General features: G+C 45.1%; 2 protein-coding genes across 2 annotated transcripts in view; one reads left to right on the top strand and one right to left on the bottom strand.

The window, feature by feature from the left end:
* LOC148140922 (uncharacterized) overlaps positions 1-24,936 on the top strand; it is a 245,778-nt gene that overhangs the window by 97,479 nt on the left and 123,363 nt on the right. The gene's annotated exons all lie outside the window — the stretch shown is intronic.
* Positions 1-24,936, bottom strand: part of LOC122546684 (uncharacterized) — a 49,946-nt gene that overhangs the window by 6,150 nt on the left and 18,860 nt on the right. Inside the window, exon 7 of the mRNA XM_087979786.1 lies at positions 1,192-1,467. Within this exon, the coding sequence (XP_087835912.1) occupies positions 1,192-1,467 (276 nt within the window). The remainder of the gene's footprint in view (positions 1-1,191; positions 1,468-24,936) is intronic.

Below are 24,936 nucleotides of genomic sequence, written 5' to 3'. Positions count from 1 at the left end.
TTTACAAAATACCATACAAGGACTGTAACAAACACTACATTGGACAAACAGGCCGAAAACTCGCCACCAGGTTACATGACCACCAACTAGCCACAAAAAGAATGACGTTCTCTCACTAATGTCCTGACATATGACTGATAAAACTCTGGAAATGAACCATCCAGCTCAGCGAGCAAACCTACATTCAAAACCTCAACCTGAGCCACAAATCTTCTCAAAACACACTAATCTCTCTCATTCACTCGATATTCAGTCAGTGAGGATGTGAGTGTGTGCGGTGGGTTTACTGATCGATATTCGACCTGGCCTGGGTCAATCAATCAAAGGAAGATCAGACAGGGAACAAGATGTGTCTTTAAGTGCATATGTGTGTGTGGGGATTCAATCAGTTCTATTCCCCACAGTGCCCTGTACTCCCAGTACTGGAGACTTCCCCACACTCACACTGTCCCCTCAGTTCCACATTCCCCTCTCTCTGATTCTTACCTCTCCACGGCCTTTTCCAGACGATTATTCCAAATATTGCAGCCATTGCAGAGACTAATCCAATCAAAAGTACATGATGGATACGTTCCACACTGTTTTGTCGGACTTCTGAAACAATGTAATTAATCAGTATTGCCTCTGTTCCCATTTCAAGTCCCAGTTCTGTATTGATTGGGACAATTGTAACAGATCCCACCCATTGGGAACTGATGGGATTAGTTGACACATTGTATTGACCTTGCCCAAATTCACTCTCCAAATGCCTGTTCCTTCATCAATTACGCACACACACATTCCAGTCCCTTACCCCACTGATAGAGTTGGGCCTCTGCCAGACTGCTGTGTTCAATGTGACAGGAGTATTGATCCTCATCCCCAGCATTGATCTCAATCTCTTTCTGGATCTGATGGGTCCCATTGTGGTTCGGTCGAACCCCCTAGGATTGGGTCTCAGACATGACCTCTCCATTCCTTAGCCAGGTCACCTCGATGTCTACAGGATAAAACCCAGTGACCAGGCAGGAGAGAGAGTGAGCGGCTTGTCCTGACCATTGGGCTCCCTCCTGGAGATGAACACTTCAGGCTGAACTGTGATGGGAAAGGGTGAAACCACAAACAACAGACAGACACTGAATGGAATGGGAGAACGGTTTTATAGATCAGTGAGGTTAGATCAGAACATGGGATCAAAACTGAAACACATACCTTTTCTTCTGAAATATTCCTTTCCAACTTCCAGATATCTCTTTAAATATTCAACACATTCTTCTTCCAGGTGTCTTTTCCAGTAATTGTTCCAGGAATCATCAGAATCCCATTTCTCTTTAGTCATCACTGCAATGGGATTGGATGCGATCCATCTCATTCTGTCTTGTTCTAAACTGATAAAGTCCTTTCCATCAAATCCAAATCTCATCGATCTCTTAATGCTGCCATCATCACTGACCTCAACAGTAGTTATCTGTTGAAAAATGTGAATTCCTGTTGGTGATCAAACAATCATAGATAATTAATCATTAATTTTACCAGAGGAACAATCTGATCAAAGGTGAATGGGGATCCTGGATCAGGCCCAGGGGGAGGGGGGTTACACACGGTGCTAATCCCAGGGCCTGTGCTGTCAGAGGGGCCCAGATTCAGGCAGTACTGTCCCTTTCTCTCGTGGCTGCCTCGCACCTCAACCTGGAGCAGGTAAGGACGGGTTCTCCGATCCAGATCAGAATTCTGGCGCTCACATTCCCACTGTCTGGGAATGACAGGCCCGTTCCATGTGGTCATGTGTTTCATTCACAGGCTGCATTCTGGGGGATATAGTCTGTGACTGTCCGTGACCTTTCCAAAGTTTCCACATCCTTCCTATAATGCGGTGACCAGAACTGTACACAATCCTCCAACTGCAGCCACACCAGAGTTTTGTACAGCTGCAGCATGACTTCACGGTTCCAAAACTCAATCCCACTACTAATAAAAGCTATCACACCATATGCCTTCTTAACAACCTTATCCAACCTGGGTGGCAACTTTCAGGGGTCTATGCACATGGATACCGAGATCTGGCTGCTCGTCTATATTACCAAGAATCCTTCCATTTGTCCAGTACTCTACATTCCTGCTGCTCCTTCCAAAGTGAATCACCTCACACATTTCCGCATTAAACTCCATTTGCCACCTCTCAGCCCAGCCCTGCATCTTATCTATGTCCCTCTGTAACCTGCAACATCCTTCTGCGCTATCCACAACTCTACCGATGAGCGTAATCCACATATTTACTAACCCATCCTTCTACGCCCTCATCCAGGTCATTTATTAAAATGACAAACAGTAGTGGACCCAAAACAGATCCTTGCTGTATACCATTAGTAACTGAACTCTAGGATGAATGTTTCCCATCAACCACCACCCTCTGTCTTCTTTAGCTGGCCAATTTCTGTTCCAAATTGCTAAATCACCCTCAATTCTATGCCACCAGATTTGTGCAATAACATACTGTGGGGAACTGTATCAAACACCTTACTGAAATCCATATACACCACATCAACCACTTTATCTTCATCCACCTGTTTGGTCACTTTCTCAAAGAACTCAATAAGGTTTGTGAGACACGAACTACCCTTCACAAAACCGTGTTGAATATCCCCAATCAACTGATTCCTTTCTAGATAATTATCTCTTATAACACTTTCCAACACTTTGTGGGCGGCACGGTGGCACAGTGGTTAGCACTGCTGCCTCACAGCGCCTGAGACCCGGGTTCAATTCCCGGCTCAGGCGACTGACTGTGTGGAGTTTGCACGTTCTCCCCGTGTCTGCGTGGGTTTCCTCCGGGTGCTCCGGTTTCCTCCCACAGTCCAAAAGATGTGCAGGGTCAGGTGAATTGGCCATGCTAAATTGCCCGTAGTGTTAGGTAAGGGGTAAATGTAAGGGTATGGGTGGGTTTCGCTTCGGCGGGTCGGTGTGGACTTGTTGGGCTGAAGGGCCTGTTTCCACACTGTAATCTAATCTAATCTAAACACTTTACCCACAACCGAAGTAAGGCTCACTGGTCTATAATTACTAGGGTTGTCTCTGTTCCCCTTCGAGAACAAGGGGACAACATTTGCTATTCTCCAGTCTTCTGGCACTATTCCTGTAGACAATGATGACATAAAGATCAAAGCCAAAGGTTCGGCAATCTCCTCCCTGGCTTCCCAGAGAATCCTACGATAAATCCTATCTCACCCGGGAAGCTTACAGAGTTTTACACTTTCCAGAATTACAACCCCTCCTCCTCGTGAACCTCAATCCCATCGAGTCTAGTAGCCTTTATCTCAGTATTCTCCTCGACAACATTGTCTTTTTCTTGTGTGAATACTGACGAAAAGTATTCAGTTAGCACTTTCCCTATTTCTTCTGACTCCACACGCAACTTCCCATTACTGTCCTTGATTGGCCCTGATCTTACTTGAGTGTCATTCTTTTATTCCTGATATACTGGTTGAAAACTTTAGGGTTTTCCGGGATCCTATTTGCCAATGACTTCTCATGTCCCCTCCTGGCTTTTCTTAACTCTTTCTGTAGGTCTTTCCTGGCTAACTTGTAATTCTCAAGTGCCCTAACTGAGCCTTCATATCTCATCCTAACATAAGCCTTCTTCTTCTTCTTGCCAAGAGATTCAACTTCCTCTGTAAACCACGGCTCCTGCGTTCAACAAGTTCCTCCCTGCCTGGCAGGTACATACTTACCAAGGACCCGCAGTAGCTGTTCCTTGAATATTTCAATTGTGCCAAACTCCTGCAGTTTCCTTCCCTATCTTTTGCATCCAACATCTTGCCTAATTGCATTGTAATTGCCCTTCCCCCAGCTATAACTCTTGCCCTTCGGTGTGTACCTATCCCTTTCCATCACTAAAGTAAACATAACTGAATTGTTGTCACTATCATCTGGCTGGATTCATGACCCAGTACCAAATCTAATGTGGCCACGCCCCTTGTTGCCCTGTCAACATAATGTGTCAGGAAGCCCTCTTGCACACATTGGACACAAAATGACCCATTTAAAGTACTTGAACTGTCGTATTCCAAGCTAACATTTGTAAAGTTAAATGCCTCCATAACAACTACCCTGTCACACTCGCTCCTATTGAGAAACATCATCCTTTCCTCTACATCTCTGGAACTATTCAGAGGCCTATAGAAAACTTCCAACAGTGTAACCACTCCTCAGTACTACCTCAGTAGACGGGTCTTCAAATGTCCTTTCTGCTCCCGCAATACTGTCCTGGACTAACAATGCCACACTTGCCCCTCTTTACCATCTTCACTGTTCTTACTGAAACATCAAAATCCCGGAACCTGCAACAACCATTCCTGTCCCTGCTCTAGCCATGTCTCTGAAATGGCCACAACATCGAAATCCCAGGTACCAACCCATGCTGCAAGGTCACCCACCTTATTCCACATGATCCTGGGATTGAAGTAGTCACACTTCAAACCAACTTCTTGCTTGCTGATGCCCTCTTCAAACCTTAGTTCAGATCTCACTACTCTCAAACTCCTGTACCTCGAACTACAATTTGAGTTCACATCCCCCTCCTGAATTAGTTTAAACCCTCCCAAAGAGCATTAGCAAATTCCCCCCACCCATGATATTGGTACCCCTCTGGTTCAGGTGAAGAGAATCCTGTTTGTGGAGGTCCCACCTACCCCAGAAAGAAGCCCAATTATCCAGGTGTCGGAAACCCTCCCTCCTGCACCATCCCTGTAGCCATGTGTTCAACTCCTATCTCTCTCCCTATTACTCACCTCGCTAGTACGTGGCACAGGCGACTAACCAGAGATAACAACTCTGTCCAATCTCTAAGCTTGCACCCTAACTCCCTTTCTTCCTTAAATTCCCATCTCTCCCTACCTATGTCATTGGTGCCTATGTGGACCACGACTTGGGGATGCTCCACCTCGTCCTCAAGGATCCCGAAAACACGATCTGAGACGGCATGAACCCTGGCACCTGGGGGTCAATACACCAACCGCGAGTCTCTCTCACTCCCACAAAACCTCCTGTTTGTCCCCCTAACTACGGAGTGTCCAATGACTAATGGTCTGCTCCTCGTCCCCCTTCCCTTTCTGAGCAATAGGGACAGACTCTTTGCCAGAGACCTGTGGCCCATTGCTTACCCCTGGTAGATCTCTTTAAGTTACTTACTATGTGTGTTCATTGCTTTCTGTCAGTTTTATAAATGATTTGGATGTGCATATAGGTGGGAATGGTTAGTAATGTTTCGTTTTGAGTGCGAGCAGCAGCAGAGTTTAAAGGAACCCGGAAGGCTACAGCTAAGGTGAGACAGTTTGTTTTAAAATTACTTACCGGTAGCGGGCAGCGGTGTTTTTTTTTTCTCTTCACAGAAAGAGCGGGAGCAGCAGGAGGAAGTGACGAAGACCAGAGGGGCAGCCGGAACCCGGAAGCAGGTATAGCGTAAGCTTACCTGGGTAGGTTTTTTCCCTATAAAAGCGTGCAGGAGAAGAACCCGAGGCACTACAGAGGTAGTGCCTCCCACCCGCCCTCCTCCTCTAACCCGTTGTGGTAAGTAGGTAAGTGCTGCATTTTGCTTGTTCTATTCTTTAGACCCAGTTTTTTTTTAAAAAAGGTTACTTTTAGAGGGATGGCAGTGAAGGCAATGCAATGTTCCTCTTGCAACATGTTTGAGGTGAGGGATGCCATGGACGTCCCTGCTGATTACGCTTGCAGGAAGTGCACCCATCTCCAGCTCCTCCAAGACCGTGTTAGGGAACTGGAGCTGGAGTTGGATGAACTTAGGATCATTCGGGAGCCAGAGGGGGTCATAGATCGGAGCTTTAGGGAAGTAGTAACTCCAAAGATTGCAGAGAGATGGATGACAGTGAGGGGGGCTGGGAGGAAGCAGCCAGTGCAGGGACCCCCTGCGGCCATTCCCCTCAAGAACAAGTATACCGTTTTGGATACTTGTTTGGGGGACGACTGACCGGGGTAAGCAATGGGGTTCAGGCCTCTGGCACGGAGCCTGTCCCCGTTACTCAGAAGGGAAGGGTGGAGAAGAGCAGAGCAATAGTAATTGGGGACTCGATAGTTCGGGGCACAGATAGGCAGTTTTGTGGGGGTGAGAGAGATTCACGTTTGGTATGTTGCCTCCCAGGTGCAAGGGTACGTGATGTCTCTGATCGTGTTTTCCGGGTCCTTAAGGGGGAGGGGGAGCAGCCCGAAGTCGTGGTCCACATTGGCACCAATGACATAGGTAGGAGGAGGGCTGAGGATGTTAGGCAGGCTTTCAGGGAGCTAGGTTGGAAGCTCAGAGTTAGAACAAACAGAGTTGTTGTCTCTGGTGTGTTACCCGTGCCGCCTGTTAGAGAGTCAAGGAATAGGGAGAGAGAACAGTTAAATGCGTGGCTACAGAGATGGTGCAGGAGGGAGGGATTTCGGTATTTGGATAACTGGGGTTCTTTCTGGGGAAGTTGGGACCTCTATAAACAGGATGGTCTGCACCTGAACCTGAGGGGCACCAGTATCCTTGGGGGGAGGTTTGCTAGTGCTCTTGGGGGGGGTTTAAACTAACTCTGCAGGGGCATGGGAACCTAGACTGTAGCTTTAGGGTGCAGGACCTGGAGTGTAGGGAGGTTAGGAACATGGCATCAATCTCAAAGGAGGGTGCCTGTAAACAGGAAAGTGGCTTGACGTGTGTATACTTCAATGCAAGAAGTATACGAAATAAGGTAGGTGAACTTGCAGCGTGGGTTGGTACCTGGGATTTTGATGTTGTGGCTATTACGGAGACATGGGTAGAAAAGGGACAGGACTGGCTGTTGCAGGTTCCAGGGTTTAAATGTTTTAGTAGGGTCAGAGGTGGGGGTAAAAGAGGGGGAGGTGTGGCATTGCTTGTCAAAGATCGTATTACAGCGGTGGAAAGGACGATGGATGAAGACTCGCCATCTGAGGTAGTTTGGGCTGAGGTTAGGAATAGGAAAGGTGAGGTCACCCTGTTAGGAGTTTTTTACAGGCCTCCTAATAGTCCTAGAAATGTAAAAGAAAGGATTGCGAGGATGATTCAGGAGAAGAGTGAAAGTAATAGGGTGGTTGTTATGGGGCCTTTAACTTTCCTGATATTGATTGGGAAAGCTATAGCTCTAGTTCATTAGATGGGTCGGTGTTTGTCCAATGTGTGCAGGAGGGTTTCCTGACATAATATGTAGATAGGCCAACAAGAGGTGAGGCCATACTGGATTTGGTTCTGGGTAACGAACCAGGCCAGGTGTTAGAATTAGAGGTAGGTGAGCACTTTGGGGACAGTGACCACAATTCGGTGACTTTTACTCTAGTGATGGAGAAGGATAAGTGTGCCCTGCCGGGCAAGAGTTATAGCTGGGGGCAGGGAAATTATGATGTGGTGAGGCATGACTTAGGATGCGTGGCTTGGAAAAGTAGGCTTCAAGGCAAGGGCGTAATTGATATGTGGAGCTTGTTCAAGGAGCAACTACTGAGTGTCCTTGGTAAGTATGTGCCTGTCAGGCAGGAAGGAAAGGGTCGTGTGAGGGAGCCGTGGTTTAATAAGGAATTGGAATCCCTTGTTAAATGGAAGAGGGCGGCCTATGTAAAGATGAGGCGTGAAGGTTCAATTGGGGCGCTTGAGAGTTATAAGGTAGCCAGGAAGGACCTGAAGAGAGAGCTAAGAGCAGCAAGGAGGGGACATGAAAGGTCCTTAGTTGGTAGGATTAGGGAAAACCCTAAGGCTTTCTATAGGTATGTCAGGAATAAAAGAATGACTAGGGTAGGAATCGGTCCAGTCAAGGATAGTAGTGGGATAGTAGTGCGTGTGGAGGCTGAAGAGATTGGGGAGACACTGAATGAATACTTTTCGTCAGTATTCACTCAGGAATAGGACATTGTTGCCGATGTGAATACTGAGTCACAATTAAGTAGAATGAATGGCTTTGAGGTATGTAGGGAAGAGGTGTTGGAAATTCTGGAAAGGGTGAAAATAGATAAGTCCCGGGCCTGATGGCATTTATCCTTGGATTCTCTGGGAAGCAAGGGAGGAGATTGCAGAGCCATTGGCCTTGATTTTTATGTCCTCGTTGTCTACAGGAGTAGGCCAGAAGACTGGAGGCTAGCAAATGTGGTTCCCTTGTTCAAGAAGGGGAGTAGGGATAACCCTAGTAACTATAGGCTGGTGAGTCTCACTTCTGTTGTGGGCAAAGTCTTAAAGAGAATTGTAAGGGATAGGATTTATGAACATCTGGATAGGAATAATGTGATCAAGGATAGTCAGCATGGTTTTGTGAAGGGCAGGTCGTGCCTCACAAACCTTATTGAATTCTTTGAGAAGGTGACTAAGGAGGTGGACGAGGGGAAAGCGGTAGATATGGTGTATATGGATTTTAGTAAGGCATTTGATAAGGTTCCCCATGGTAGGCTACTTCAAAAAATACGGAGGTATGGCATTGAGGGTGAGTTGGAGGTTTGGATTAGAAATTGGCTGGCTGGAAGAAGACAGAGGGTAGTAGTTGATGGTAAAGGTTCATCTTGGAGTGCTGTTACTAGCGGTGTTCCGCAAGGATCTGTTTTGGGACCATTGCTGTTTGTCATTTTTATAAATGACCTGGAGGAGGGGCTAGAAGTTTGGGTGAGCAAGTTTGTGGATGATACGAAAGTCGGAGGAGTTGTTGACAGTGAGGAAGGATGTGGCAGGTTACAGCTGGATTTCGATAAGCTGCAGAACTGGGCAGAAAGGTGGCAAATGGAGTTCAATATAGCGAAGTGTGAGGTGATTCACTTTGGTAAGAGTAACAAAAAGATGGGGTACTGGGCTAATGGTCGGATACTTGGTAGTGTGGATGAGCAGAGGGATCTTGGTGTCCATGTACACAGATCTTTGAAAGTTGCCACCCAGGTAAATAGTGCGGTGAAGAAGGCATATGGCGTACTGACTTTTATTGGTAGTGTAGGTTAGGTGGGCTTGGATCGGTGCAACATCGAGGGCCAAAGGGCCTGTACTGCGCTGTATTCTTCTATGTTCTATGTTCTATCAAGATTGGATAATCCATTTACAGAACAAGTCTCAATGGTCTTTACCCTGTCAAGGTGTTGTGTGCCAGTTTGATTTCAATTGTGCTATGGGCGACACTGGTGAGCTTTGTCCCCCTTCAAGTAGATCACGCTGCAAAAGAGGAAATGTTATCGTCCACTAATAATTTGTTTCCCTAAACTCACAATAGAATATTTGGTAGGGATGAAGTGGTTTGTTATGCCCTAACTTCAGTAAAAGACTCCTTAACCCGTTTTTCCCCCTTCTGAATCCCAACGGAGGAGTATGGGACACTTCTAAAGTGTTTACTGGACATAATATTTCTTTTGAATATTATTTATCTCCACCTGCCAGTTGCTTATGGACGTCCTCCAATAAATCCGGAGTAGCCGATCCAAATTGCTACAATGGTAAGGGATGGGGGTGCACTTACATAAATGTGACTAAGACTATCCCCTGTGCAATGATCAAATGTACCAGACACTTCTGTTCCCCTGAAGGACCTCGCATCTCATGCATATCCCTTGAGGAGGAGTGTGTCTCTGTTATCACTGGTATTCAGGCCCTTTGTGGAATGGGTAATAGCATCCACCTTTATTATGAGACCCCTAGTGGCAGTCCCATCTTCCCAATTGTGGGATGGAAGGAACCATTCTGGGACATTAACCGCATCTCTTACTGAAAGACCCACCTTTTTCTATTGAACAGCGTTCACCCCAAGCGCTCAGGACAGCCGTACTTTGTAGCTGTGGACTACCCATATGTTCCAGGAAGTGACAAAGACAGGCCTGCTTCTTACTGGGAAGCTCCTTCCATTATCGATACTAAACCCACTTATTGTTTTCTCAGTCACATTAAGGCAACTAGCTTCCTTGGCCTTAATGAAATCAGTCCTCCCCATGCTGGAGCTGTAGGGACACGTTTTCCGACTACAGTTCCCTGTCCGATTACTTGGGAATGGGATCGGGATTTCCCTGTTAAATGTTCAGTCTCACCTGAGTTGTGCGCACATTGGAGGAACGCTCAGACTTTGAGCTTCAACTGAGACTGACTGTCTAGGGTGTGCATTCCTTAGTACCTTTACCTTAGGAGGGTCTGCAGGCATCATCAGCCATCAAAATCGAAATGATCTCATTTGCGGTCTCACCCTCTTGGGTAACGAGACAGCCGCTGCCCTGGCAGGAATTAGGCACATGCTTTCAGAATTGCACCTATTTTCCCAACAAAACTGGTACCGCCCTCGATTACACACTGGCAAAGGAAGTGGAGTTTCTGCCGTAGTCAAAGGCAAATGCATTATGGGGGTCACTGACCTCATCGAAAATATTACCAACCATGTAGATAACATCCACACTTTGTCAGCCAAATGACTGAAGGTGCGGGATGGGGAGATTGGGGTTTTGGCTCATGGTACAACTGGCTGATCAATATGGCTATGTATGTTGTTATTGTTTTAGTTGGTCTTTTTGTTGGTATTGCTATTGTCAATTGTATTATTGCTAAAATGCTTCTGCTCCATTCATGGGGAACATGAGGAGGTGCCATTACCTGCCCCTATTTCCTCCCTGGAGGAGGAGGAAGTAGGGCAGTCATAGAGTCATAGAGATGTACAGCATTGGAACAGACCCTTCGGTCCAACCCGTCCATGCCAACCAGATAGCCCAACCCAATATAGTCCCACCTGCCAGCACCCGGCCCATATCCCTCCAAACCTTTCCTATTCATATACCCATCCAAATCCTCTTCAATGTTGCAATTGTACCAGCCTCCACCACATCCTCTGGCAGTTCATTCCATACACATACCAGCCTCTGTGTGAAAACATTGCCCCTTAGGTCTCTTTTATATCTTTCCCCTCTCACCCTAAACCTATACCCTCTAGTTCTGGACTCCCAGACCCCAGGGAAAAGACTTTGTCTATTTATCCTATCCGTGCCCCTCATAATTTTGTAAACCTCGATAAGGTCACCCTTCAGCCTCCGACTCCAGGGAAAACAGCCCCAGCCTGTTCAACCCCTCCCTATGGCTCAAATCCTTGTAAATCTTTTCTGAACCCTTTCAAGTTTCACAACATCTTTCTGATAGGAAGGAGACCAGAATTGCATGCAATATTCCAAAAGTGGCCTAACCAATGTCCTGTACAGCCACAACATGACCTCCCAACTCCTGTACTCAATACTCTGACCAATAAAGGAAAACATACCAAACACTTTCTTCACTACCTACCTGTGACTCCACTTTCAAGGAGCTATGAACCTGCACGCCAAGATCTCGTTGTTAAACAACACTCCCTAGGACCTTACCATTAAGTGTATAAGTCCTGCTAAGATTTGCTTTCTCAAAATGCAACACTTCACATTTATCTGAATTAAACTCCATCTGCCACTTCTCAGCCCAGTGGCCCATCTGGTCCACATCCTGTTGTAATCTGAGGTAACCCACTTCGCTGTCCACTACACCTCCAATTTTGGTGTCATCTGCAAACTTACTAACTGTACCTCTTATGCTTGCATCCAAATCATTTATGTAAATGACAAAAAGTAGAGGACCCAGCACCGATTCTTGTGGCACTCTACTGGTCACAGGCCTCCAGTCTGAAAAATAACTCTCCACAACCACTCCCTGTATTCCATGAGATCTAACCTTGCTAATCAGTCTCCCATGGGGAACCTTGTCGAAGGCCTTTCTGAAGTCCATATAGATCACATCTACTGCTCTGCCCTCATCAATCTTCTTTGTTACGACTTCAAAACAGTCAATCAAGTTTGTGAGACATGGTTTCCCACGCACAAAGCCATGTTGACTATCCTTAGCAGTCCTTGCCTTTCCAAATACATGTACATCCTGTCCCTCAGGATTCCCTCCAACAACTTGCCCACTACTGAGGTCAGGCTCACCGGTCTATAGTTCCCTGGCTTGTCTTTACCACCCTTCTTAAACAGTGGCACCACGTTTGCCAGCCTCCAGTCTTCCGGCACCTCACCCGTGAATATCGATGTTACAAATATCTCAGCAAGAGGCCCAGCAATCACTTCTCTAGCTTCCCACAGAGTTCTCGGGTACACCTGATCAGGTCCTGCTTCCATTCAATTGGATTAATCTAACCCATGTCCTCACATCCTATGATGTGGTCATGAAATGACCAAAGTGGGGAGATGAGGATCAAAAATCTGGATTTAGGCTGTTATCAAGAGTAACTATTTTATGCGTGCTTTTATTAACCACAAATGGCTTCTTATGCAAAGTAACATAACAAAATGGCTTCAGGCTGCAAATTAACACTATGTTTGAAATGGCTTCTCACCCAGCTATAGGCTACATTCCTGCCTTGCTGAGCTAACCAGTCAAAGATAAAGCAGAACAATGGATCCCTGACTGTATGGAATTAACTAAGCTAGATAGGACATTACTAACCATCCAAGCTAACCCTTGAAATGTAGGTGGGAAGAGAATGGGTGGTAAATAACTTTGTTTCCCATGAAATATCATTGGGTTAGCCTGCTGTCCATTATGTCATTTTATTACTGGATTTATTCATTGGATTCATTCTGCGATTAAGGCTATACTATTTCTTAAGAACATGTAAAACTTGCCTTTGTTCCAAGTGAAATTGCGTAGGTTCTCCAAGGAACACAGAAGTCTTTAACCTCTGTATTGCTGGACAAACCTGTGCCTGGCGTCATAATAAACTGTGAAATCTTGCTGAAGCAGACCGTATTCCTGTAGATTATTTAACCGATTGCGGAACCAAGAGACCCCTCCTGGGGAGGGGGTTGAGATCCTCAGGCCAGTGTGGTCAAGCTTGTGGATCTTGGGTAGGAGGTAGAACCAGGCAGTGTGGCATTTCTTAACAGCTGCCAATCTCATAGTTTGGGAACGCCACACTGGCCTGTTTTACCCCCTCCCCAAGATATACAAGCCTGACTTCACCGGCCGACCCGTTATCTCAGCCTGCTCCTGTCCCTCGGATGCTGCCTGACATGCTGTGTTTTTCCAACTGTATTCTTTGCTCCTGAGACAGTTAGCTCACCAACCTATCCCACTCCTCTAGGATTTTCTCATTATTTAATGTAGTTTGAGCCATATCAAGCTGCATGACATTTGGATTTGGTTCCTCACTCTGCGGGGCAGTAACTAATATCTGTTTCTCCAGTTCCCAATCTCTATTTTAGTAAGGTTTCAATATATTCATGTGACATACCTGATACAGTTTTTTTTCTATACAGATGGTTTACTTGACTCCACTTTGTCTCAGTTTGATAGTGACCACTAAACCTGGCTTTGAAGGGATTCCTACCACTGGTAACAATAGTAATAAGTCATTCCCACAGGAACATGTCTGAATAGTAGAGTTTTTTTCTATCCGCTCTTTTGGAAAATGTAGCGGGTGGTGGATTCTCAGGGGAATGTAGCACAAACAGTCAAGACTGGCTCTAATGCCATGAGGGGTTCATCTGGTTCCAAGAGATCAATTGTATTAGGGAACTCCCTAGTCCGAGGTACAGACAGATGTTTCTGTGGCCAGCAGTGAAAAATCCCAATAGTGTGTTGCTTCCCTGGAGCCAGGATCAAGGATGTCTCAGAGAGGGTGCAGAATGTTCTCAAGAGGGAGTGGGACCAGCAGGAGGTCATTGTACACATTGGAACCAATGGCATAAGAAGGGAAAAGGCTGTAATTTTGAAGGTAGATTACAGAGAGTTAGGCAGGAATTTGAAAAGGAGGTCCTCAAGATTAGTAAAATCTGGATTACTCCCAGTGCTACGAGCTAGTGAGGGCAGGAATAGGAGGATAGAGCAGATGAATGCATGGCTGAGGAGCTGGTGTATGGGAGAAGGATTTGAATTTTTGGATCATTGGAATCTCTTTTGGGGGAGAAGTAACCTGTACAAGAAGGACAGATTGCCCTAATTAGAAGGGGACTGATATACTGGCAGGGAAATTTGCTGGAGCTGCTCGGGAGGATTTAAAATAGTAAGGTGGGGGAGCAGGGTGAGACCCAGGGAGATAGTGAGGAAAGAGATCGATCTGAGACTGGTACAGTTGAGAACAGAAGTGAGTCAAACAGTCAGGGCAGACAGGGACAAAGCAGAGAACAAGGTAGGACTGATAAATTAAACTGCATTTATTTCAATCTAAGGGCCTAACAGGGAAGGCAGATGAACTCAGGGTATGTATAAGAACATGGGACTGGGATATCATAGTAGTTACAGAAACATGGCTCAGGGATGGACAGGACTGGCAGCTTAATATTCCAGGATACAAATGCTACAGGATGGATAGGCAGGGAGGCAAGGGAGGAAGGGGGAGTAGATAAGGGATAACATCAGCTGTACTGAGGGAGGATATTCCCAGAAATATCCAGCGACGTTATTTGGGTTGAACTGAGAAATAAGGAAGAGATGATCACTTTATTGGGATTATATTATAGACCCCCTATAGTCAAAGGAAAATTGAGAAACAAATTTGTAAGGAGATCTCAGTTATCTGTAAGATTGGTTATGATAGGGGATTTTCACTTTCCAAACATAAACTGGGACTGCCATAGTGTTCAGGGTTTAGATGGAGAGGAATTGTGTACAAGAAAACTTTCTGATTCAGTATGTGGATCAGAGAAGGTGCAAAACTTGACCTACTCTTGGGAAATAAGGCAGGGCAGGTGACTGAGGTGTTAGTGGGGGAGCACTTTGGGGGCAAAAACCATAATTATTAGTTTAAAATAGGGATGGAAAAAGATAGACCAGATCTAAATGTTGAAGTTCTAAATTGAAGGAAGGCTAGTTTTGATGATATTTGGCAAGAACTTTCAAAAGTTGATTGGGGGCAGATGTTTGCAAGGAAAGGGATGGCTGGAAAACGGGAAGCTTTCAGAAATGACATAATGAGAGTCCAGAGACAGTATATTCCTGTTAGGGTGAAAGGAAAGGCTGGCAGATATAGGGAATTCTGGATGACTAAAGAAATTGAGATTTGGCAAAGAAAAAGAAGGAAGCATATAGACAGGATAGATCGAGTGAATCTTTAGAAGAGTATAAAGGAAGTAGGAATATACTTAAGAGGGAAAAGGGGACATGAGACAGCTTTTGCAAATAGAGTTAAGAAGAAGACAAAGGGTTTTTCCAAGTACATTAAGGGCAAAAGGGTAACTAGGGAGAGAATAGGACACCTCAAAGAGTAGCAAGACAGAGTTTGTGTGGAGCCACATGAGTTGGGGGAGATACTAAATGAGTATTTTGCGTCAGTGTTTACTGTGGAAAAGGACATGGAAGATATAGAATGTAGGAAAATAAATAGTGACATCTTGAAAAATGTCCATATTACAGAGGAGTAAGTGCTGAATGTATTGAAATGCATAAAAATGGATAAATCCCCAGGATCTGATCAGGTGTACTGTATAACTCTGTGGGAAGCTAGGAAAGTGTTTGCTGCGCCCCTTGCTGAGATGTTTGTATCACTGATAGCTACAGGTGATGTGCCAGAAGACTGGAGGTTGGCGAATGTAGTGCCACTGTTTAAGAAAGGTGGTAAGGATAAGCCAGGGAACTATAGAGCAGTTGGTGGTGGTCAGGTTGTTGGAGGGAATCCTGAGGGACAGGATGTACACGTATTTGGAAAGGCAAGGACTGATTAGGGATAGTCAACACGGCTTTGTGTGTCGGAAATCATATCTCACAAACTTGATTGAGCTTTTTGAAGCTGTACCAAAGAGGATTGATGAGGGCAGAGCAGTGGACGTGATCTATAGGAACTTCAGTAAGTCTTTTGACACGTTCCCCATGGAAGACTGATTAGCAAGGTTAGATCTCATGGAATACAGGGAGAACTAGCCATTTGGATACAGAACTGGCTCAAAGGTAGAAGACAGAGGGTGATGATGGAGGGTGTTTTTCAGATTGGAGGACTGTGACCAGTGAAGTGCCACAAGGATCGGTGCTGGGCCCACTACTTTTCATCATTTATATAAATGATTTGGATGTGGGCATAAGAGCTATGGTTAGTAAGTTTGCAGATGACACCAAAGTTGGAGGTGCAGTGGACAGCGAAGAAGGTTATCTCGGATTACAATGGGATCTTGATCAGATGGGCCAATGGGCTAAAAACTGGCAGATGGAGTAATGTACCAGCCTGCACTACTTCCTCTGGCAGCTCATTCCATACACACACCACCCTCTGCATGAAAGAGATGCTCCTTTGGTCTGAGGGGTGTAATTGTGGCCGTGACATTGATAAGGAGCAGAGACTGTTGGTGGGGTGTCTGTGATAGACTATAGCGAGGCTGGAACCACCCTCCAAACGTGTCTATCCTGTATCCCACCGATTGCCTCCAGAGGGGGGTGTTGTCCCCATAAGCGGAGGGGGCCTCTATCAGATTCAGGAAGGTCGGAGGGATGTGAAAGGTCATGACAGCAGCAGAACAACGTTGATGCAACCACCATTCAGCAGCGTCTGAGTCATTAAAAGGTACGGCCCTCCAGGGAATCCCACCTTTAGAATGGAAAGGAACGTGTGCACAAACCCAGCAGCCAGAGTGGCTGACCTACCGTGTGTAAAGATATGTATATAATTAAACCTGTTGGACTATAACCTGGTGTTGTGTGATTTTTTAACTTTATATAAAGAAAGGCATTAAAATGCAATTCTTTCTTAGTTGAGGCCACCAGGTTATACTGAGGACCCCAGTCAGATAAGATCGACATCAGAAAATCAAGCAAAACCAATGTAATAACTGCAAAAACAATCAGTTGGGGACATCTGCGGCTGTGGGTTTTCCAGGTAATGCAGCAGGAATCAGTAGATGTTCTCCTTGGGGTGGTCCTCCCTTGCACTGCGTCCCCTGTGTCCATACGGCCTCCCCTTGACCTTGATCGCTGAATGGGTGACCAGCAGGACTAGGAACGGGCCTTTCCACCCAGGCTCCAATTTGCCCCGGGCCTAATTCTCAGGCCTGGTGTACCTGTGAATGGAAACTTTGAAGAGTTTTGGTTAACTGATGCAAATATTTCCCACTTGTCCAACACTGTAGTGGCAGCTGTATCAGTCATTGGGATAGTTTGATTCATCTACTAAATACATCCACTGTTATTAGACAATATTCAGAACAATGTGCACGAGGTGATTCTATAAAAGCAAGTTGTGGACAAGTAAAAAGGCCCACCAGACAAGGAAGGGGTTAACAACCGCAGGGCATCCCTCTTACAGCGTGCATCTTGTTGGTTTACAAATTAAACAACGCGTCAGCTCTTTTCCTGGCTGCTTTCTGGAAATCTGGGTGCCACCGTGTTTGTAACAGAGTATTAACCATTCCCTCCTTGCCCAAGTGTGTACAAATATGCACATAATCAACTACAATAGGCAGCAGCAACACAAACTTGTCCAGCAGGAGTCACCCACGTTTTGGTTTGAGTATTGAGGGAGTACTATATTTGAGTCCACAGTTTGTGCTGTTCAGCAGAGGGCTTCCCCTGTGATTTCTGTACCTTACCCAGGTCTGGCATACCTGTCCCCATATTGTCCCTATCTGGGTGTTGCTGGGGACCCAATGGGACCAGAAGTTTGGGGTGTAAGGCTGCATGCTGGGCAGCAGCATCTATCTGCTCATTGCTTTGGAAACTGTATCAGTTGCCTCAGTGTGAATCGAACATCTTAATAACTGCCAGACTGATTGGACAAAACAGCATTACTATAACACCATCCCGTGGGTGTTAACAATCCTTTATGTTCCCACAAGGCTCTGTAATCATGGGTCACCCCAAAAGCACAATGAGGAGTCAGGATATATTCACAGATTTTCCTTTTGCCAGGATGCAAGCGTGTCGATCCCTGCATTTGCTCCAAGGTAACATTAAGGACACATCATTCCCTCGTGGCCATATTTCCACAGTAAAGCAAGGGCCTGCCATTTGTCCCTGGGGGATTTCACTGTCTTGTTCCCAGCCTCAAAGGTGTAGCACTGGGGCCTGTCTGTCCCCATTTGCAGGGTCCCCTCGGGAACGTGTTGATCAGCTGTGGTCGCTGGGTGGGCATCCGAGGTAGATTCCTCTCCCAGTGAGTATCCTGGCGCCAATTAACCCTGTCAGGGCTGGGCACACAGCACTTGGAATCGTGAGATTGCTGGATATAATCAGTTTTACCTGTAACTTGCACCGTGGTTCAGTCTGGTTTTGGCCATCCCAATAGAAAACCACCATTTGTCTCATTGGCGACTGGAAAATCCTGGACTAGTTCATATTGTGTGTTCGGATCATGTCAGTGACACCAGGAGGAAAACATTGTAAAAGCATAGGGTTAAACAAAGGTGCATCAGCTCCTTGATTATTTTTTCAATTGTGGGCTGTATACCACTTCCATCAAACAGATGGCCACTTGTTTCAGTCCTATAACACAAGCCATTCGTATTCAGGCTGCTCCCAGAATCTCACTGTGTTTATATCTGTATCACCCTTGGACATACTGAGCAAAGTGGGCTGGTTTGTTCTTGTGGTCAGGGGCATGTCTCATTAACATTACTCTGATTCCCAGGAAGGCCCCTGGTTTAGGATGGCACAGGCCACTCATCCCCATGATATCGGCAATGAAGGCTGGATGCTTCATTTTCAAAAGAAGGAAAGGTTTGTAATAAGGGTGGGGGGTGGGATCTATCAGGAGATGTTAGGGGCTCAGTAGGTATCCAGGAATAAAATCCCCATCTTCATCCCTATCAGCGTCATCCCCATCCTCAAATAGGGTCTGTATGCCAGACATAGGCTGGGGATTCCGAGTAGAATCTAAGTTCTGAATTTCACAGCATTGTTGCTTTAACCCTGTTTGTATATTCCTCAGCCTTAGTCGCCTTACACTGTTTCACATGGCCCTTTTATTTTTTTCATCTACCCATTCACAGTCAGCTATGACCACCTCCCACCTTTTGGAAGTTCCATCTACTATACATACCTCTGTTCCTCAATCACAAGCAGAATTCCTTCAACTGGCCAGTAAGGGATCTTTCCATTCTTTAGTTCGCAACGAATCAATGCGGCCATGCTTCAAATTACCCATGAGGCAATGAGGCAGGTCACTGACAATATGTAAAGGAATAAAACCAAGCGATCCTGCCAATTCATTCTGATTTTGTGATTCAGGGCTAATACAATTATCAACTGGAAATTCATTTATTCAGTATTCAATATTTCAAATGAAAAATGTACACAGTTTCCAACTCTGAAATCCATTATCATTACCTGGTTCTAGTCCCTTAAATTAAATCCCAGATTAGGTTCTGTAAGCAGTCCTGACCAGTCATTGCTCATTGACAATGCTATAGGCCATGAAATGTCTACAGCTGCCGTAAAGGGTCTTGTCTACTCACATGGTAACAAAAAACATCTAATGCACAAATAATGGCCGAATCCAAAGACACAGATATTAACAATAGGATGTTAATTTTGTAACATGATTTATCACAACCTAATGTTGAACTGAAATTACAGTTGCCAGTGAGGGAGAGGAAATTGCTATGGAATAAAGCTACGATTGGCACACCATAATGACCAATGAGACACGGCAGTCTTAAAATTAAATGGGAAACAAACAAGTCTGAAATAAAAATTAAATCTGCTGGCATCATTTTCTGAAACCAATGCTGTTAGTTTGAGATATTTTGGATCTATCTTTATACTTCCAGTTTTCCAAATTAAAGTAAATTAAACAAGGTTCATGCAATTCCTCCACTCACTGAGCAAATATTAAAGTCTCAGGTGATTTTCCTCAATGCCAGGCTTAGATTATAACTAAAACTGTGCAGAAATGTGCTGTCATCCTGGTACAGAATGATTCTGCACCTCAGGCCCAGATTTAGTGCTACTGCTTCACTTCCTTTAATCAATTCTATGACAACGTTCTGTGTTGAATCTGCACATATCTCTGTGCAGATCTGGACTTGGATCTCTGCTGATTCACTATTTGATCAGTAACGTAGTTGGCAATGAGGCAGCACCAAACGGTAATGAATATATATCCAGGAGCTATCTGACTGTACTGTCACACCACCCACTTCTGCACTTTGAGTTCCATTTTCCAATTGAGCAGAAACCTGCGCTCATCCCGGAACAGAATGATTCTGCAGCTGAGGCCCAGGTTTAGTGTTACTGCTTTACTTCCTTTAGTCAATTCTTTCATTCGTCCAACAGGTAGGGGTGAGACGGGTGAAAATGAACTTTGGCAGTAGTATGAAAGTATGGGGAATTTGAGAGAAGGTTTATACTGATGTCAAATGGTGCAGAATCAAAGGAGAAGATTTTTTAAAAAGATTGTAATGTCGTCTTTCTCCATATTAAACTGATTTGAAATTAACTAAGATTGGCTTTCATGTAAGCATAAAAGAGATTAGTTAGAAATTGACAGTAGCGCAGTCAAGAACAGGGGTTAATATTTCATTTCATAATCACGGATGGATCCTTAACCTTAAAAGAAATCATCTTAAATTCCCAAAGGACAAATCAAATTCAAAACAGTCCTAGATCTGAAGCTCTAGGAACAAAACACAAACATTCAATCACCAACAAACAAATGTGCATTCAAACTGAATCACAAAGGGTTAAACTTGCTGCAAGCTGCAGGAAATCAGCACTGATTCTCTCTCTCTCTCTCTCTCTTTGTCTCTCTCACACACACACATATGAACATTTTAAGGGTAATGAGGCACTCACATTCCAAAACAGTTAAAGTTAAGGCATTTAGTCTCATAAATCCTGGCTGTGGCACACAGATGCTTAACCAAGTATGTGAGAGTTGTATCACTGGCTAGCTTTCTTTTTTTTAACACGATAAAGGCAGGAACCACCCTCTCTATTCCATAAACAAAGGACAAACACCAAAACACACAGAACAAAACTATAGCAGACAAACAAGACAAAGCAGCAAAGCAAGACAAGCCAAGCTGAGTAGATACAACAGAGAAGATAATCTCGACCTAAAGCTTTCACGAAACAACAATCTGACAATGAACATCTAGACTAATGGTTTTTGCAAAACACTCTCGACATTCTCTAACCCTGACAGTCTCCTTAGAATATATCATGATGTTTCTTTGTTTTGTCTTTCACAGAATAATTTGGGAATTAATTTAAACAATGCCAATTTGACTGAAGTTGAGTCCCCGACTCATTTGAAGTATTTCCTTACGCAGGTCCCTGACCTGTTCGTGGGACTCTCCGACTCCCTTGAAGTCCCTGACATCTTTTTTAAGGGTCCCCGACTCTATTTGGGCCCTGATCCGCAGGTCCCTGACCTGTCAGTGGGAGTCCCTGACTGGAAACAAAACAAATCAAACTTGTGATTTTTCAAGGTAGGTCTCCATCTGGAATCTGACTTTTCTGGTATTTCACTGAGCATATCCCAGATCCAACCATCCATTTCCCCTCACCCCACCTTATCCCAGATCCAACCTTCCATTTCCCCTCCCCCCACCTTATCCCAGATCCAACCTTCCATTTCCCCTCCCCACACCTTATCCCAGGTCTAACCTTCCATTTCCCCTCCCCCCCATCTTATCCCAGATCCAACCTTCCATTTCCCCTCCCCCACCTTATCCCAGTTCCAACCTTCCATTTCCCCTCCCCCCACCTTATCCCAGATCCAACCTTCCATTTCCCCTCCCCACACCTAATCCCAGGTCTAACCTTCCATTTCCCCTCCCCACACCTTATCCCAGATCCAACCTTCCATTTCCCCTCCCCACACCTTATCCCAGATCCAACCTTCCATTTCCCCTTCCCTCACCTTATCCCAGATCCAACCCTCCAACTGGACACCGCCTTCTTCACCTGTCGACCCTGTCCATCTCCCTTCCCACCAATCCACTCCATCCTCCCCACCGTCCTATCACCTTCACCCCCAACTTCATCGAACTATCGCATTCTCAGGTACCCTGCTCCCCGACCCCATTCCCCTCCCATTTATCTCTCAGCCCCTTGAGCTGCCTTGGGCCATAAACCTCATTCCTGATGAAGGACTGATGCTCCGAACATCGATTCTCCTGCTCCTCAGATGCTGCCTGACCTGCTGTGTTTTTCCAGCACCACACTCTTTGACTCTGATCTCCAGCATCTGCAGTCCTCACTTTCACCCTGTGATCACAATACGGCAACATTCTGTGTTAAATCTGCACATATCTCTGCACAGATGTGGACTTGGATTTCTGCTGATTCACTATTTGATCAATAACGTAGTCAGCAATGAGGCAGCACCAAACAGTAATGAATATATATCCAGGAGCTATCTGACTGTATTGTCACGCCACCAACTTTGAGTTCCATTTTCCAATAATGACATTGCCTTAATTGGATATAGAGCACATTTATTAGATATTTAATCATCACATCCATGATTAACTTTATTAGATATTTAGATTAATCTGATAGAGTTTGCAGCACCCTGAGGATTTGTATGTGATTGGGTAGGAGACTGACTAACGTAAGGTGGTCTCCCTAATTCAGAATCAGTGAAACGTGCTGGTTATTGTTAAAGAACAAGGCTTAACCATTCGGTAGTTGCAATGTATCCATTTGAAAGCATTTCGCTAACCCGATTAAGTCAATGCTCCGTGTGTAAAGTTTTCTCAAACTGAACGAGTTGGATTGGTTGAGTGGTCAGTGGACTCACGCCTCTCGATGGGATTCCAGCTTCTTTATACAAGTGGAGAAAATGTTCCTTGGAATTGTTATCATTCATGGGAGAGTATTTCAGAGACAAGCTGATTCACTATTTGTGAATTACGATTTGTGCAAAAAGTAAACGATTGTGTCACAGCTAGCATAGAGATAGGATAATCAAGTCCCACCTTTATAAAGCCAGCAGTGAAAGACCGACTGGGCCTGTCGCTGGGTCCCATCAGCGAGACACAGCACAAACCCAGTGGGGTTTCGGGTTGGACACTAAGCCGATTCTCGGGCTGGTGTCCAGGTCTGTCACACCTGGTGGAGCCTGGAAGTGGAACTTCTGCAGCAGGGTGGTGAAGAACAGGAAAAGCTCCACTTTAGCCAGTGCCTCACCAGCGCACACCCTCCGACCTGAAAAAGAACAGGGGACGGTCAGTACCTCACCCACACACACAGACACAGACACAGACACAGACACACACACACAGACACACACAGGCACACACACACACAGACACAGACACACACACACACACAGGCACACACAGAAACACACAGACACACACACACACACACACGGTTCGTTCATAAACAGGTGGAGTCCATTCGCTCACTCGACCCCCCTGCCCCTTTCAGTAAGATCCTTGCTGATCCTTTCCCTCCACTCTGCTCTCCCACACAAACTATTATGATCCCAGCTCATGGTATTATTCCGTTAGGAAAGAAGACAGGGAAAGTGACTGAGGTGGGGGAGCACTTTGGGCTGTGTGATCAGAATTTCTATTAGTGTTAAAACAGTTATGGAAAAGGATAGAACTGATCAAAAAGTGAGAGTTCTAAACTGGAGTAAGGCCGAGTTTGACGGTATTAGACAGGAACTTTCAAACATTGATTGAAGGAGGTTATTCACAGGTAAAGGGTTAGTTGGATAGTGGGAGGCCTTTAGGAACGAGAGTTCAGAGACAGTATGTTCCCGTTAGTGTGAAGGGCAAGGCTGGTAGGTGTACAGAATGCTGGATGACCAGAGAAATTGAGGCTTTGCTCAAGACAAAGAAAGAGGCATTTTATCAGGTATAGCCAGTTGGGATCGAGTGAATCCCCAGCAGAATATAAAGGCAGTAGGAGTATACTGAAGAGGGAAATCAGGAGAGCTAAAAGGCGACATGAGATAGCTTTGGCAAATTGAGTTAAAGAGAATCCATAAAGGCTTGATAAGTATATTAAGTGCAAAGGAGTAACTGGGGAGAGAATAGGGCCCCCTTAAAGGTCAGCAAGGCCGCCTATGTGTAGAACCATAGGAGATGGGTGAGGTATTAAATGGAGACTTTGTGTCAGTATTTACTGTGGAAAATGACATAGAAGTGGGGAACTCAGGGGAATAAGTAATGAAGGCTTGAAAAAAGTTCATATTACAGAAGAGGAGGTGCTGGAGGTCTTAAAACACATAAAGGGAGATAAATCCCTGGGAACTGAGCAGATGTTTCCCAGAACTTTGAGGAAAGCTTGGGAAGAGCCACTTGCTGAGATATTTGTATCATTGATAACCATGGGTGGGATGCCGTAAAACTGGAAGTTGGCTAATGTGGTGTCATTGTATCAGAAAGGCTGTAAGAAAAAGTGAATTACAGACAGGGTGAGCCTGATGACAGTGGTGGATAAGTTGTTGGAGGGGGTTTTGAGGAATAGGATTTATATGCATTTGGAAAGGCAAGGATTGATTAGGGATAGTCAACATGGCTTTGTGCATGGGGAATCATGTCTCACTGACTTGGACACTGAGGGTCTTTTTCCATGCTGTATGACTCCAAGACTCTAAGTGAAATCCCAGGCTGAAACCATAGGAACAGCAGTGTGCCATTCAGCCCAACCAGTCTGTTCCACCATTTAATGGCTGATCTATTGTCTAGCTCCATATCCCTTAGGCCCATACCCCTTCAAATCTTTGCTTAACAAAAATGTAAATATCTCAGATTTAAAACTAAAAACTGATCCAGCATCAACTGCAGTTTGTGGAAGAGAGTTCCAACCATCTCCCACCCTTTGTGTGTGGATGTGCTTCCTAATGTCTCTCCTTCAGACAATTAAGATAATAGAGAATTAACCAAGTAATTTACAAACAGCAAAAATGTAAAGGTTTTGTAAAAATCAATCCCATTTATTCCACTAACATGCCTCGACAGTACTCCCATCTGAGACAATTCCCTGCCCTGTCTGGAACTTTTAAACTAAACTCCTTAAACTGAGGGAGCCTTTCTCTTTAAACTAGTACCTCCTTTCTGGGGAGCAAC

The sequence above is a fragment of the Chiloscyllium plagiosum genome, unplaced genomic scaffold, assembly GCF_037043375.1.
Source record: "Chiloscyllium plagiosum isolate Xiang-an unplaced genomic scaffold, Cpla_swu_hap1 HiC_scaffold_35, whole genome shotgun sequence".
Classification (NCBI taxonomy): domain Eukaryota; kingdom Metazoa; phylum Chordata; class Chondrichthyes; order Orectolobiformes; family Hemiscylliidae; genus Chiloscyllium; species Chiloscyllium plagiosum.
This window is presented reverse-complemented; position numbering and strand designations above follow the sequence as displayed.